This window comes from Esox lucius, chromosome 12 (genome assembly GCF_011004845.1).
Source record: "Esox lucius isolate fEsoLuc1 chromosome 12, fEsoLuc1.pri, whole genome shotgun sequence".
In the NCBI taxonomy this organism is placed as follows: Eukaryota; Metazoa; Chordata; class Actinopteri; order Esociformes; family Esocidae; genus Esox; species Esox lucius.
Genome location: NC_047580.1, coordinates 7777581 through 7789778, shown reverse-complemented (window position 1 = coordinate 7789778; position 12198 = coordinate 7777581). Strand labels below are relative to the sequence as shown.

The 12198-nt window shown below is 39.4% G+C and overlaps 1 protein-coding gene across 1 annotated transcript; it reads right to left on the bottom strand.

Moving 5' to 3' along the window:
• Nucleotides 1-255: 255 nt before the first annotated feature.
• On the bottom strand, nucleotides 256-10937 carry LOC105029134 (sodium- and chloride-dependent GABA transporter 1). Its single transcript, XM_010902317.4, has 15 exons — nucleotides 10635-10937; nucleotides 9145-9529; nucleotides 8745-8876; nucleotides 8453-8553; nucleotides 8196-8305; nucleotides 7911-8043; nucleotides 7081-7215; nucleotides 6887-6990; nucleotides 6045-6169; nucleotides 5746-5858; nucleotides 4022-4153; nucleotides 3524-3626; nucleotides 3047-3147; nucleotides 2687-2854; nucleotides 256-2536 (listed from the first exon to the last, which is right to left on the bottom strand). The coding sequence occupies exons 2-15, from the start codon at nucleotides 9371-9373 to the stop codon at nucleotides 2087-2089; spliced, it is 2136 nt and encodes a 711-aa protein (XP_010900619.1). The 5' UTR covers nucleotides 9374-9529; nucleotides 10635-10937; the 3' UTR covers nucleotides 256-2086.
• Between the last annotated feature and the right edge of the window lie 1261 nt (nucleotides 10938-12198).

Genomic DNA, 12198 nt, shown 5'->3' with positions numbered 1-12198 from the left:
TATTTTTCCTTCTTTCTTTCTAGGTAGAATTTTCTGAAGTGTGTAAATCTATTAATTATAAACATTGTTACAAATATTGTATTTATTTTTGGAGATTATGATGAATTGCCAGCTCTGAATCCAAGATTTAATGCAGAATGTAATATTTGAGAGGTCTATTATGGTGACCTAATTTCACCACATCAAAAGCTTCAGTACAGCAAACATAATATTAAGCTTGAGTGGACTAATTAACATATGCATGACAGTTATTCATATTTTCTATAATTCTTTATTTTTTCTGCTTTTTTCTTTTTGTATAACATGACAATCGTGCTTTATCATATGACACCATTTAAATACATATCATGTTTATATAATGTTGTACATTAGGCAGTGAGACAGTTAAAAATATACAAAACAATATAGTTTTTTACTAGACATAGTTTCTATTTTTAATGTAATCATCAATATCTTCATTGTCATCATTTCGTATATTTCTGTAAGATATGTGCTTTAGTTTCTGTGATCAAAATATTATTGCAGAAAACAGCAACTCTTTAGAATTTTTTCAACATTTAGACAATAACTTCCAATGTATTACAGACATTCACAGTTACATATTTTACACAGTACAGGCTTACAACAAAGTTCCAGAGAAAACTGTGGTAGAGTAACTTTATACAAAATTCACAGGACATGAACTGTAGCCATTTCACATTTTCACTTAGTTGTTTTGCTTTTCAAAGTAAACAGGTTTCATTCAACCAGATGCTTTTCTCTGTAGCTGCCATAGAAGCAAACTAGCATTGTCTTTAAACACACCATGGCAAAAGTCTGAGGAAATTAAAGCTTTTGTGCTTTTCACTAGTAAAGCAAAGACAACGAAAAGAAAAAGAGAAACCGATCCCCACTGGCCTTCACCTACACATCTACATATGTATTGCTGAATACATATTGATCAAAGTATAATTGATCATTACACATAAAGTGAAATAAAAATGACTAGTTTCAAACATAGAGTTGGTCCAATATTGTTTGCTCGAGTACGAAGTGATTTTCTGGTTATCTGCCCAGTCATGCAAACAGACTATGGCTTGGTATAAATTGGTTAATAACTGGCTTAAGGGCTTCTCTGTTCTCATTTTAGATCTGTCAGGAGACATTTTGGAAATTTTCTCTGATGTTCCTGAGGAAAGCATGCAAAACAGTAAACAGGACTGACTGTTGGTGTTAAGGGATAGTGGATGTTTGTAAATCATTTTCCTATACTCTGTGATCTAGTATATCTATTTTTTGTACGTATTTGTTACCCTGTGCTTCATATAGTGAACCCTACATGGCATAGATCGTTTTTGCTTTCGTCTGCCTACGGTTTTGGTCCTCGGTCACAACATTTATAGTAGAAAACATCCTAAAAATAATTCTAAAAATGTTTCAGTCACATAAAAGTTCTTTTTTTTTTTCCTAAAAAAAGCAAGATAAAATAACAGTCTCTCTCACACACACAAAATCTTTTGCAACAAGTATACTGGATCACTCCAGGGTTCATAAACTTTAAACTTCTTATTGGCATTGTGCTTCTTCATCAGTTGCCTCATTGACATGTGGCCCGCAATCAGCCTCACGGAGTACAAAGGTTTGTAAAGATAAGACTGCGTGAGGCTTAGTAAACAACCACGATAATTTGACCCCTTCCCTTGCACTCTCCCGTGGTGATCCTTTTGTTGACTAGGACTTCATCTCTACTATAATCACACTGTATTTACTTGGTTCATGAAGATACTCAACAAATTGCTAATCTATAGTTTCAATAGTATTTTTTTCTTTTCTCACAGTATTACACAGTAAGCTTACATCTTTTTACTCAGATTACGGTAGTTTTTGTGAACACTAACAGTCTTCGATTTTTGTATTTGTAATGCATACCGATAAAAAGACATAACCAGGAAGGTTTTACAAATGCAGAGAAATTAAACATGATTTTTTTTGAAAATCCGGTTTGATCAGATATTGCCCCTGGAGGTAGGTTAATCAATTAAAATCTTGGAAGTCCTTAGTAATGTTCGCCATTGACTACGTGTTCTCCGTGAGGGTACTCCCTTGTCTAGACATTAGCCTCTGCATTGGTCAGGTTGGTCAGGTGAGTTAGGTTGGATGAACTCGCTACATTAGCTGGTGGGATGGCTGTCTCCATTGCCGTTTGGCTGACTGGATTGGGCTGCGGGCTAGTAGGACTAGTTGGGTTGGCCGGCGTGGTCAGAACCGTGGCTACGTTCGGACCGGTTGGGTTCACAGGGCTAGCCACAGATGCTGGGGCAGCTGGAGGTGTTGGGTTGGTTGGGGCGGCGGCAACTGGGCTTGTGGCTGTCGGGTTGGCGGGACTAGCTGGGTTGGCGGGGGTAGCCGGGTTGGAAGGGCTAGCTGGGTTGGAAGGGCTAGCTGGGTTGGCGGGGTTAGAGGGACTAGCTAGATTGGTCTCGGCAACCACTGTCTCGGGCCCATTCTCCTGCGGCCGTCGGACCACTGCTGGTGGCTGGAACATTATCCGCAGGCGCTGAGAAAGATTCACAAAAAAACAAATGAATTTCAGCTGAGAACCTGACTCAAAAAAACGGTTCTGTGCAAGGCAATAAACCCGACAATCATGAGAAGTGGGAGAGAAGTGGGAGAACATATCCCCACATCAGTAGCCACGTTGGCGTACCTCTTTCCAGGTGCCCTTGAGTCCAGCGTACATGTATACCATGTACCCTGGGATGAGGACCATGGAGGACAGGGCCATGAGCCAGCCCACTCCCTGGCCCCAGGCGGGGAACACATAGTTGTTCAAGGTGAGAGGAACCATTTGGATGGCACTGAACAGGAACACCCCCTGTGGGAAACATGGTACGATCCTTATTAATCATAACACCCCCCGCCTCCACTTCATGTGGCTGTCTCCGAGTACCTCGAGGCAGGTCATGTTGAGGGGTCTTGTTTTAAGACCTACCTTGTTTTAAGATCCCTGTGTGTGCGCGTGTGTGCGTGTGTGCGTGTGTGCGTGTGTGCGTGGTGTACGACTTACGGCCACGATGAGAGGGGTAAAACAGACCCAGCACAGTTTCCACCACAAACAGGGCTTGTAGCCAATCATCTCCTGGATGTTGTCATAGAACTTGTTCACACCTGCGAGACAAAGGAATTCATTATGAAAATATTCAAATTCATTTATTCAAATGTACCGCTACTCTGCCGTGAATGGTAATGTGGGAGGAGAGCCGGTGTGTGGTTTAGTGAACGTGAGCAGAGCCGATGTCCCGGAGGTCGAAGCTGCACTAACGTCTCCGGACAAGTGCAAGATTATCTCATCATTCAACCTTCACAGTTTCCGAGACCATCCAGTTAGTAGCGGAATAGAAAGAGACTTATTTTATTTCTTTCTTACAAATGATGCCCGGGCTTACATTCGTGTAACAAGTTCTTTTGAGATGCTGAAATAGGTAGTCTCTGATCTTTACTACTCTTTGCCATAATGTGAATATTATAATGTTTGGAGACCAACCGTAGAACCAGGATATGGAGATGCACTCAAAGAAGACCAGGAAGAGAAGACACATCCCACTAGCAGAGTAGTAGTCAAAGAGCTTGAACACGTAGAGGCCGCCCTTGTAACAAAAAACACAGACAGGTGAGTAATTCTAGATAGGAACCAATGTCTGTGGTCTTTATATCAACGGCAACCATGGTGTCTACTCTAAACAAATGTGGTATTTTTGGTATCAATAAAACCAGACAACAAAATGTGCTATCCAATTTAATAAATATATATATATATATATATATATATATATATATATATAAATGCCCTGAATGAACCAAGAAGGTTTTGGAGTTGATGAATGGTCAATGATGATAGCTGAATTGATGCAGTGACTTGAGTGAAATCAGAATGAGAAAGAGGACGAGACTGAGGTAGACCAGAGAGACAGTGAGAGATACAAAGTGAGATAAATATAGAAAGAGCAAGACAGGAAGACAATTAACAGAGAGCGTACACTACCTGTGTGATGTTAGACAGTCCGATCAGGTAGGACACCAGGCAGACAACAGCAATGAAGATCTCTCTCCTGCCCCTAAGTGCCCTTGGAAACTCATCCACCAGAGCAGTGATAAAACCCTCCACGGTGCAAAACTAGACACACACAGACACAAATTGGGTGTCAGGTAACGATTCTGCTGTTATTGATCTTTTGGTTCCTCTATATTTTCATTTAACATACAATACATTTCATGTTAACCGGTTAAGTTTTGCAATTTGCCTTTAAAAGAAAAACCTCAAGGTAAAATTGAAATACAGCACAGTCAATTGTAAATGTCTGGTGCATGGTCCATGGTTGGTTACAAAATAGTAGGGGCACTAGTGTGGTCAACGTGTGAGTAATCTGAAGATGAGCAGAAGCATTTACACACCTAGGGTTAAGAAGGTTCTATCTGTACGTAGTTCTGAGGTATATTGTCACCTCCTAGATCAAAACTGTCTTACAATCAATTATTCTTTCATAACCCAATTAGGTCCTCAACTTAAGAATATCTAAAGTTCAGAATATTAAAATGATGATACATTTGAACATGTATTATTGTTAAGGAAATGTTATTTTAAATGGAACATAATGGTTCTATAATGTCAATCTTGGTTCAGTGATAAAGTTTGATCGACACAGAATATTAAAATAATCTCAATAGAAATGTCGCAACATTAAATTATTAAATCATTTAGCAATTAGTCAAAACCCTTATTTTTTTCTAGTCACATCCTTAAATACATTTATTAATGTACAATAATATTGTTTAATTATTGAATTATTATCTGTTTAAGACCAAGCAACATTGTTAAACTGGATAAATAAACTGACATTATTTTCTTGTCTATGATACCCAAAGTCAGTAAACTGCAACAAGTTTGTAATTTATCTTCCATGGATGTTTTTGTATTGATTGATACTGAATTTTACAGCAATGCCACTCCTATAGGCCACATGATCTAAGACCCCTGTATTTATTCAGAGGTTAAATAGTTGACATTCTTCTGACATTCTTGTGCCAAAGGAAAGGAAATAAACCGAGAAAATTTAATACTCAAGGGCAGTAAGGTAATTTGCAATCTGCAAAATAAGATCATTTGAATTATTCCAAAGATTTCAGAAGTGTGTTTGTCATGTCTTCCCTATTAAATGACTCCAGTACACTACCAATAGAAAGTGGGTAACTTACTTTTTTAATTATCCTTTTTATTTTATATTGACTTTTTCTTAAATGCAATCTCATATATTCAGTCCACTTAAAGAGAAATTGTGTGTGAATAACTTGTTATTGACTTAAATGTCAATGACAACCTTCTAGTCTCAATGTCTTGATTTAGCCTCATTGCTAGCAGACATAGTTGCCAATAACCAAAATATCCTACTCAAGCTAACAGCAGGAGAACTGAGCACCCGGGGGCAGAGAGGGAGGTGATTTAGTTGCACTGAAAAGGGTTGACAGTAAAAGTCAGGGGTCATCTAATATATGTATCCAGTAGAGAAGAAAAAGACAGTGACTTAATCATGTGGTCACAATGAGACCAACAGAGAACAGCAGGATGTGTACCCATATTTAGGTCAGAACCATTTCAATGCACTTGCCAGGTCACACATCTCTGGGCGCTCCATTACATGAAAATGCAGGTGACAGAAACTGACCTAAAGCACCAACAGATCTCAGAGCATTCAATCAAAACAGCCTCACCTGACTGTCAATACCCAACATCAGCAGCATGGAAAAAAACAGGATAGCCCAGAGTGGAGAGATAGGCAGCTGGGTCACTGCCTCGGGATACGCCAGGAAAGCCAGGCCTGGTCCTGCATACAAAACCCACACAACACAGCACAATGGCTCACAGTTCTCCTGGTTGGAGTTCTCTGCGTGGACTAAGGTAGAAACCCAGGTGACATTTCAGTGGGAGTTGGAGGGGGTATGGGTCGCTGTGAGCGGTGAGCAGAAGTAAGAATAGACACTATTACTACTCGCTTGTGCGTTGGGTTTACCTGAAGCTGCCACTTCTTGTATGGGCCGATTAGTGACGTTGGCCATGAAGCCCACGATGGAGAAGATGACGAAGCCAGCAAACATGCTAGTGAAGGAGTTGATGCAGCACACTATGATAGAGTCTCTGGAGAGAGGGAACATGGAAATGTCCTGTTGTCAGAGATTACGGAGATCTGTAATGTCTACTGCAGAATCATCATGAATCCCTGAAAAGGTCCGTCTCAGTAGAGGGACCCTACTGCTTTGTACTGCTAAGTGGAAAACATATTCCTTCTTAATGTATTCATATTGGCCTCACCCGTGAGTTGTGTAATGAGATAAAACAATTTGCTTTTTGTAAAAAAGTCCAATGGGGGTGGGGGGGGGGGGGTTGTTGCCATTACCATAATACCTAAATGTTAAATAATTAAATGTCAATTCCTCATGTTAACTAAGGCCGTATTTGCAAAGTGTCCTTAAATTAATCCACATTTACAAACTTGATTGCATGACATATAGTTTAACCTATGACTAAATAATTTTAAGCCACTAATAAATAGCAAGTAAATTAAAAACAATGCCTGTTCAGGCTGCATGGTTATATAACGTATGAGCAATGTTTGTGACCTAGAACCAGGGAGGTGCTGTTTGGGGAAGAAGTTTTATGTGTGTTATGCACATCCAAAACCACATGAAGGGCCCCATATCAGATGAAATTATAATACTGTAATGATGAACAAGCTTTCCATTTTAAATGGCTTATAGTAAATTACACTTCACGGTCACGTATACAGCTCAATTTTACTGGTCTAATGATGACCTTTTTAAGTACTGCCTGACACAGTCCATCTCTCCCTCTTACCTGTAAACATTATTATTAAATGGGTTATAGCTGCCAAGAGCTATCAGTGAACCCAGGCCCAAACCATACGAGAAGAAGATTTGAGTGGCAGCATCCAGCCAGACCTGACCAGAGTAGAGAACCAGTTAGCCTTTTGACGAAACAAAAAAACACCAGTATTTATCTCACGTAGCGTGAATCTGTTCATTCATTACCTCAGATTCTTTGAGTTTTTCAAAATTAGGGGTGATATAGAAGAGAATTCCATCTATGGCTCCAGGTAGAGTCACTCCACGGCAGAACAAAATGAAGAGCATGAAATAAGGGTATGTGGCCGAGAAGTACACAACCTAGACAGGGAATCAATGAATCACCATCAGCAAATAATCCATGTTAACGCTGTTAAGAGCTATACGCCATTGAATTAACACATTTGCATTTCTGCCTCTGCTTGAACAAAAGCCTGTTCATTAGCGAAAAGCCAATGGATGTATTGTGCTCCGATCTCTCACATAGAGAACAGGGGGGAAAAGGAGAGGCAAATAAACAGAAAAAATCCAGTCAAGAAACTCATTGAAGCTTCAATTTGATTTGACACTATCACGTTATGCTTCTATTATACACCGGATGAGATTTGAAAGCAAAATTTGCAAGTGGGCGGAACGTTTTGTGACCACAACAAATTGTATTTGCTGTGGTCACATGACACATTACCCCCACTAGGGAGTAAAATGGCTTCAGTTGAGGTGGAGTGAAAAGGACAAAACCAGATTGCAAAGGGCTTGTTCACTCCTCTTCCTTTCATCAAATTTCCCCCAAATCTGTATTAGAAGAAATGGAATTTGGGAAGGCACCATGAGCCTGCATATGATTGAGTGTTCAATATCTCTACTCTCATTATAAAATCAATCAGGACAATAGTTGGTGCATTATAAATGATTGATGAAGGTGATATGACAATGATTAATATTGCATCAATGTTACAACTTGGATACCAAAGTATTTCCATGCATTTCAAATCTACCACGAGAAATCTTCATCTTACCTTGCCAGTCCAGCTAACCCCTTTCCAGATACAGAAGTAAACTAGGACCCAAGCAATGGCCAGTGTTATTGCCAGAGGCAGTCTGATCTGCCCTGGTTTTTCCAAGCCATCGGTCATTTGATGCATGTTGCGCCTATAAGATTAGAGCGTGCAACAATAAGATAATTAAATGCACTAGGAGGAATGCTTTGCAGCAAATGTACTTTTCCTTTCTTTTTCATAAGAAAGCGTGCACTGTACTGTAATTAGGTGCTGTGCTGAAGCCAATAAAAAAGAAACACTTACTCCCAAAACTCCATCACCGCACTGGTCATATTGGTGTTGTCAACAATGCTGTAGTTTGAGTAGCATTTGTCAGTGTTCCAGGAATTGCCGCAAGAGCTCCATGGAAGTTCCTAAAAACGAACCACAGAGGATAAACTGAAGAACAGCGTTGTCCACCATTATGCAAAAAGTTATCTCACGTGATGTGAAGAAGCAAAGAACAAAGCTGGAACATGGGCTTGTCTATGGCTCGTAAGAGGTAAACGTGTGGTACTTACAGTGGTAAAGGAGTTGTAGAGATAATAAATGGCCCAGGCAATGATGACAATGTAATAAATGTTAAGCCAGAAGGACAGGACAGCTGCTGCAAGGCCAACACCTAGGACATGGAAATGAATTACATTAATGCTCTTAGTGTTGTAATACATTTAAAAAGTAGAAACAGTAGAATTCCTAGTGTCCTTTGTGGTTGATGATCCGGGGGCCATATGACAATTGAAAACTGTATCTAAGATTAAACAAATCCCAAAAAACTTTAATAACCATCCATTTTGTAAATGAAATGGATACCTTTGAACACGGGAGCCAGTTTCCAGACTCCAAGTCCTCCAATTGAGGTGTATTGACCAAGAGCAGTCTCCAACAGGAACAGGGGCATTCCAGCGAATATGAGTGTCAAAAAATAGGGGATCAAGAAGGCTCCTGCATAGACACAAGTAAATGAACCCATATATAAATAACAATAAAATGCCAAATTTTAATGGAATGTACAACCCACTGTCAGGCTGATTGGAATCATTGGACATTGTGATAACAATAATGATGTATTTGCTCCTACAGAAGAGATATTGTGCTATTCACTCAGTTCATGTCACATAATAATTAGGGTGCTTGCAATGCATCTAGTACTCATTTAATAGTGAAATGAGCTTAAACTATATGACTTCTTTATGTATAAAATTATATTTACCTCCACCGTTTTTTCCACAGAGATATGGAAATCTCCATACATTTCCCAATCCAATTGCATAACCTACACATGACAGAAGGAAATCGAATCTCCCAACCCATTCTTCTCTTGCGGGAAGATCCTTTTTCTTCTTTTCATCTTTTACGTCCAGTGACTTGGGTTTATCATTAGTCGCCACTTCGTTAAGTTCTGTTACTGGTCCATCCGTTTTGGTACCGTTCGTCGCCATTTCTCTTGATTTGGTACTAATCCTGGCCTTGGGACGGGGAGCTTCTGCACCAGTCCACGTAGACAGCAGCTTCGCGGTTTTCGACTAAAACCTTTTAACCAAATATTTGGAAGCAGGTGACCGCTATGGGGACACGGCTCGTCTGTTGCCGTTAACCTGAAATCGGTGAATAGAGCAATTGGTCGGTTTTTGATGGCGTGCTCAAATTGAGAAATTGATTGGACAACCTGATAACATTTACAATTGATTAGCTCCAGAATGAGAATGTAATTTAAGAGCGAATTATTATGAGAAAAATTCCACGGAGCTGCATTTTACAGTCATTGTATGTAGCTTGAATGTTCAATATTTACTTATACTATTGGGTGAGCTTTAGACTACTGGGTAAGAAATTATATATTTATTTTCAAATGTTAAAAGTTACCCACAGATTGAACTCGGGATTAATAACCGTTTCGTCAGACATTTGCTATGCAATCTTAGACACAACATTACAAAAAAAGCAATGATGTCATATTAATGATGGCACAGGACTTTTGCCCCCATAAAGCAACGCTGATGAAGGGGTTATGCGTAGATTGATTAGGATAAGCTATAGCCTACTTTTTCAACCCCAGTATTCGTACAAATCCAATCAAAAAGATTAGCATTTCAATGCAGTTCATTATCGGGTATGCACATTACAAAATTCATGACCATTTTCACAAATAAAATAAACTTTCAGACACTTAAGAATCAAATTCATCCAGCTCGCGCAAAACGCAACATAACATTCAGAAATTACATATGCATACCCAATATGAGAGAGCAACAATAACACCATGCCATTGACACGTGCAGATAAGCTTATACTAATTAAGCATGTACTGATTTCAGCGGACACGAAAATCTACAAGAATGTTTCAACCAAACTGTATCTCATCAATTGCATTTGTGGAGACAAAGGAATGCCCAAAGCGTAAAGCTTTACGCGTCAAGCTGCACAAATAGCCTTCCATTCTATTCGATGTATAGAGAACCAAACGCACACCGAGTCTGCTAAAAAAATCTGTTTTATGAGCGTTTCATTAAACGACTAGCCGTCCGTATATTTGAATTTATTATCTGAACGAATTGTGGTTACTGTAGCTCCATACTGACGTGCACAACCAAGAGTTTATTAACTGTCATTATTATGCTCCTGACAATAAACAAGTCATGGAAGCGTAGCACTGCGAAACGCAACCGTATGGAATTCACATAACGAAGCCAATTTACTCACAATGAAGCTGTGCTCTCTGCCACCGAGGATGTGCTGCCTGCCACAAATCTCGAAACGAGGTATCCGTAGATTCCCCCTGAAGTTGTAAACTTCCAGTTTTACTTGGAACATAAAGATATTGTCTTTCCATTAAAAGACTTGGAACAAGCGCTAAGAGTCCTAGAAGAGAGCGCGCACGTATCCCGCTGCGGGGAGCTGTCCAGCGGCGCGGTGCTGACGAGGTGGCTGAATCAACACGAGAAGCAGCCGCTTCGCCTTGTGCGACTGTCTAACATCAACAACCAGAAACGTTGAGGGGAGCGCAATTCTCAACTCCCATCTACATAGCGTCAATGTCATCTGAAAGTCGCCCCCCTCCTCCTCCTTGTACACATTCTACACTGACATCGCGCTGCATGTTTTCTCAATATTTCATGATTTGTATTTGTTTTTACTTTTTACTATTATAAGGCCGTGGTCAGAATTGGTTTAAGGCTCTTCATTAACAAGCACGTTTCTCCGATGATAGAGTATAACACCTTATAAGTGAAACGAAAAACATTGACCACCTTATTTTAAATAAAATAACACTACGTAGGTCCCCCCACCCCTCAGTTAAACACGTATAAACTGTTTTACAGGTTTATTCCGACCAGTCTCGTTTTAAATGAAGGGAAATTCATATAAAAATACAAAATGTTCAGCACTGGAACCCAAAATGTTTCACCGCAACCCTACTAAAATGAAATGTCGAATAGGGTGTTATGCAAACATATCGAGGTTAGTGTAAGCACAATTCCAAACTGGCATATTTGCCAGGTGAGGCCAGTTGGCGGCTGCTTTCTGGCAAGTGTGATAAGGGAGCCCGTCAATAAAGGGAGGGGGCACTGGCTGATGATCTAACTCTGCCAGTAATCGTCTTAGCCTACCGTCTCCAGAAATGAAGGGCTCATATGAGAGGAATAAACTCACCCAATGAAGAATCATTTAACTCACAAATTCAAATATATGTCTGGCTTCAAGTCGTAGAATTCAAGCAGCAAGATATTTTACAGATGGTGTTTTCCTTAAAGTGAATACAGCAAGCTAAAACGAAGAGGGAGCTGAAGGATTTAGTTTTGAAATATTCTGTTTTATTTTCTGTCTCTCGAGAAACCAGAGAAGTACAAGACAAAAAGAAAACACTATTACCCCTATGGATTTCTTCTCAAAACACATTTAAACGTCAGTGGTAAGTAGATTACAATACTACTTTACTTACATTTTAAGAATAATCAAATGTTTTCAAAAGTTATCTAAAATAAGGATAACTCTTTATTATCATAAAAACTGTATTTTTTAAATCATGTTTTATCCATATCAGATCGGTGACAAAAGTTTTTTGGTGGAAGAATCCACTGTATAATTGATGAGATTGTTGTTGACAGCTGCTGCATTTCTTAGCAACTCTGTAGAAGCACAAGTTATTTTTTGTTTGTCCAAGCAGTTTTGTTGTTTATTGTTGCTAGGGCATTGTCTACAACATATTTTCCCCTAAACAAAGAAGCAACAATGGTAGCTTTGGGGTTATTTGTCAATTGTCATT

Excerpts from the sequence above, each read along its gene's own strand:
- LOC105029134 (XM_010902317.4), bottom strand. The coding sequence starts at position 9,373 with ATGGCGACGAACGGTACCAAAACGGATGGACCAGTAACAGAACTTAAC. Across the intron at positions 7,216-7,910 it reads GGGTTAGCTGGACTGGCAAG|GTTGTGTACTTCTCGGCCAC; the intron begins GTAAGATGAAGA and ends TTCCCTGTCTAG. Across the intron at positions 3,627-4,021 it reads GACTGTCTAACATCACACAG|GGCGGCCTCTACGTGTTCAA; the intron begins GTAGTGTACGCT and ends TTTTGTTACAAG.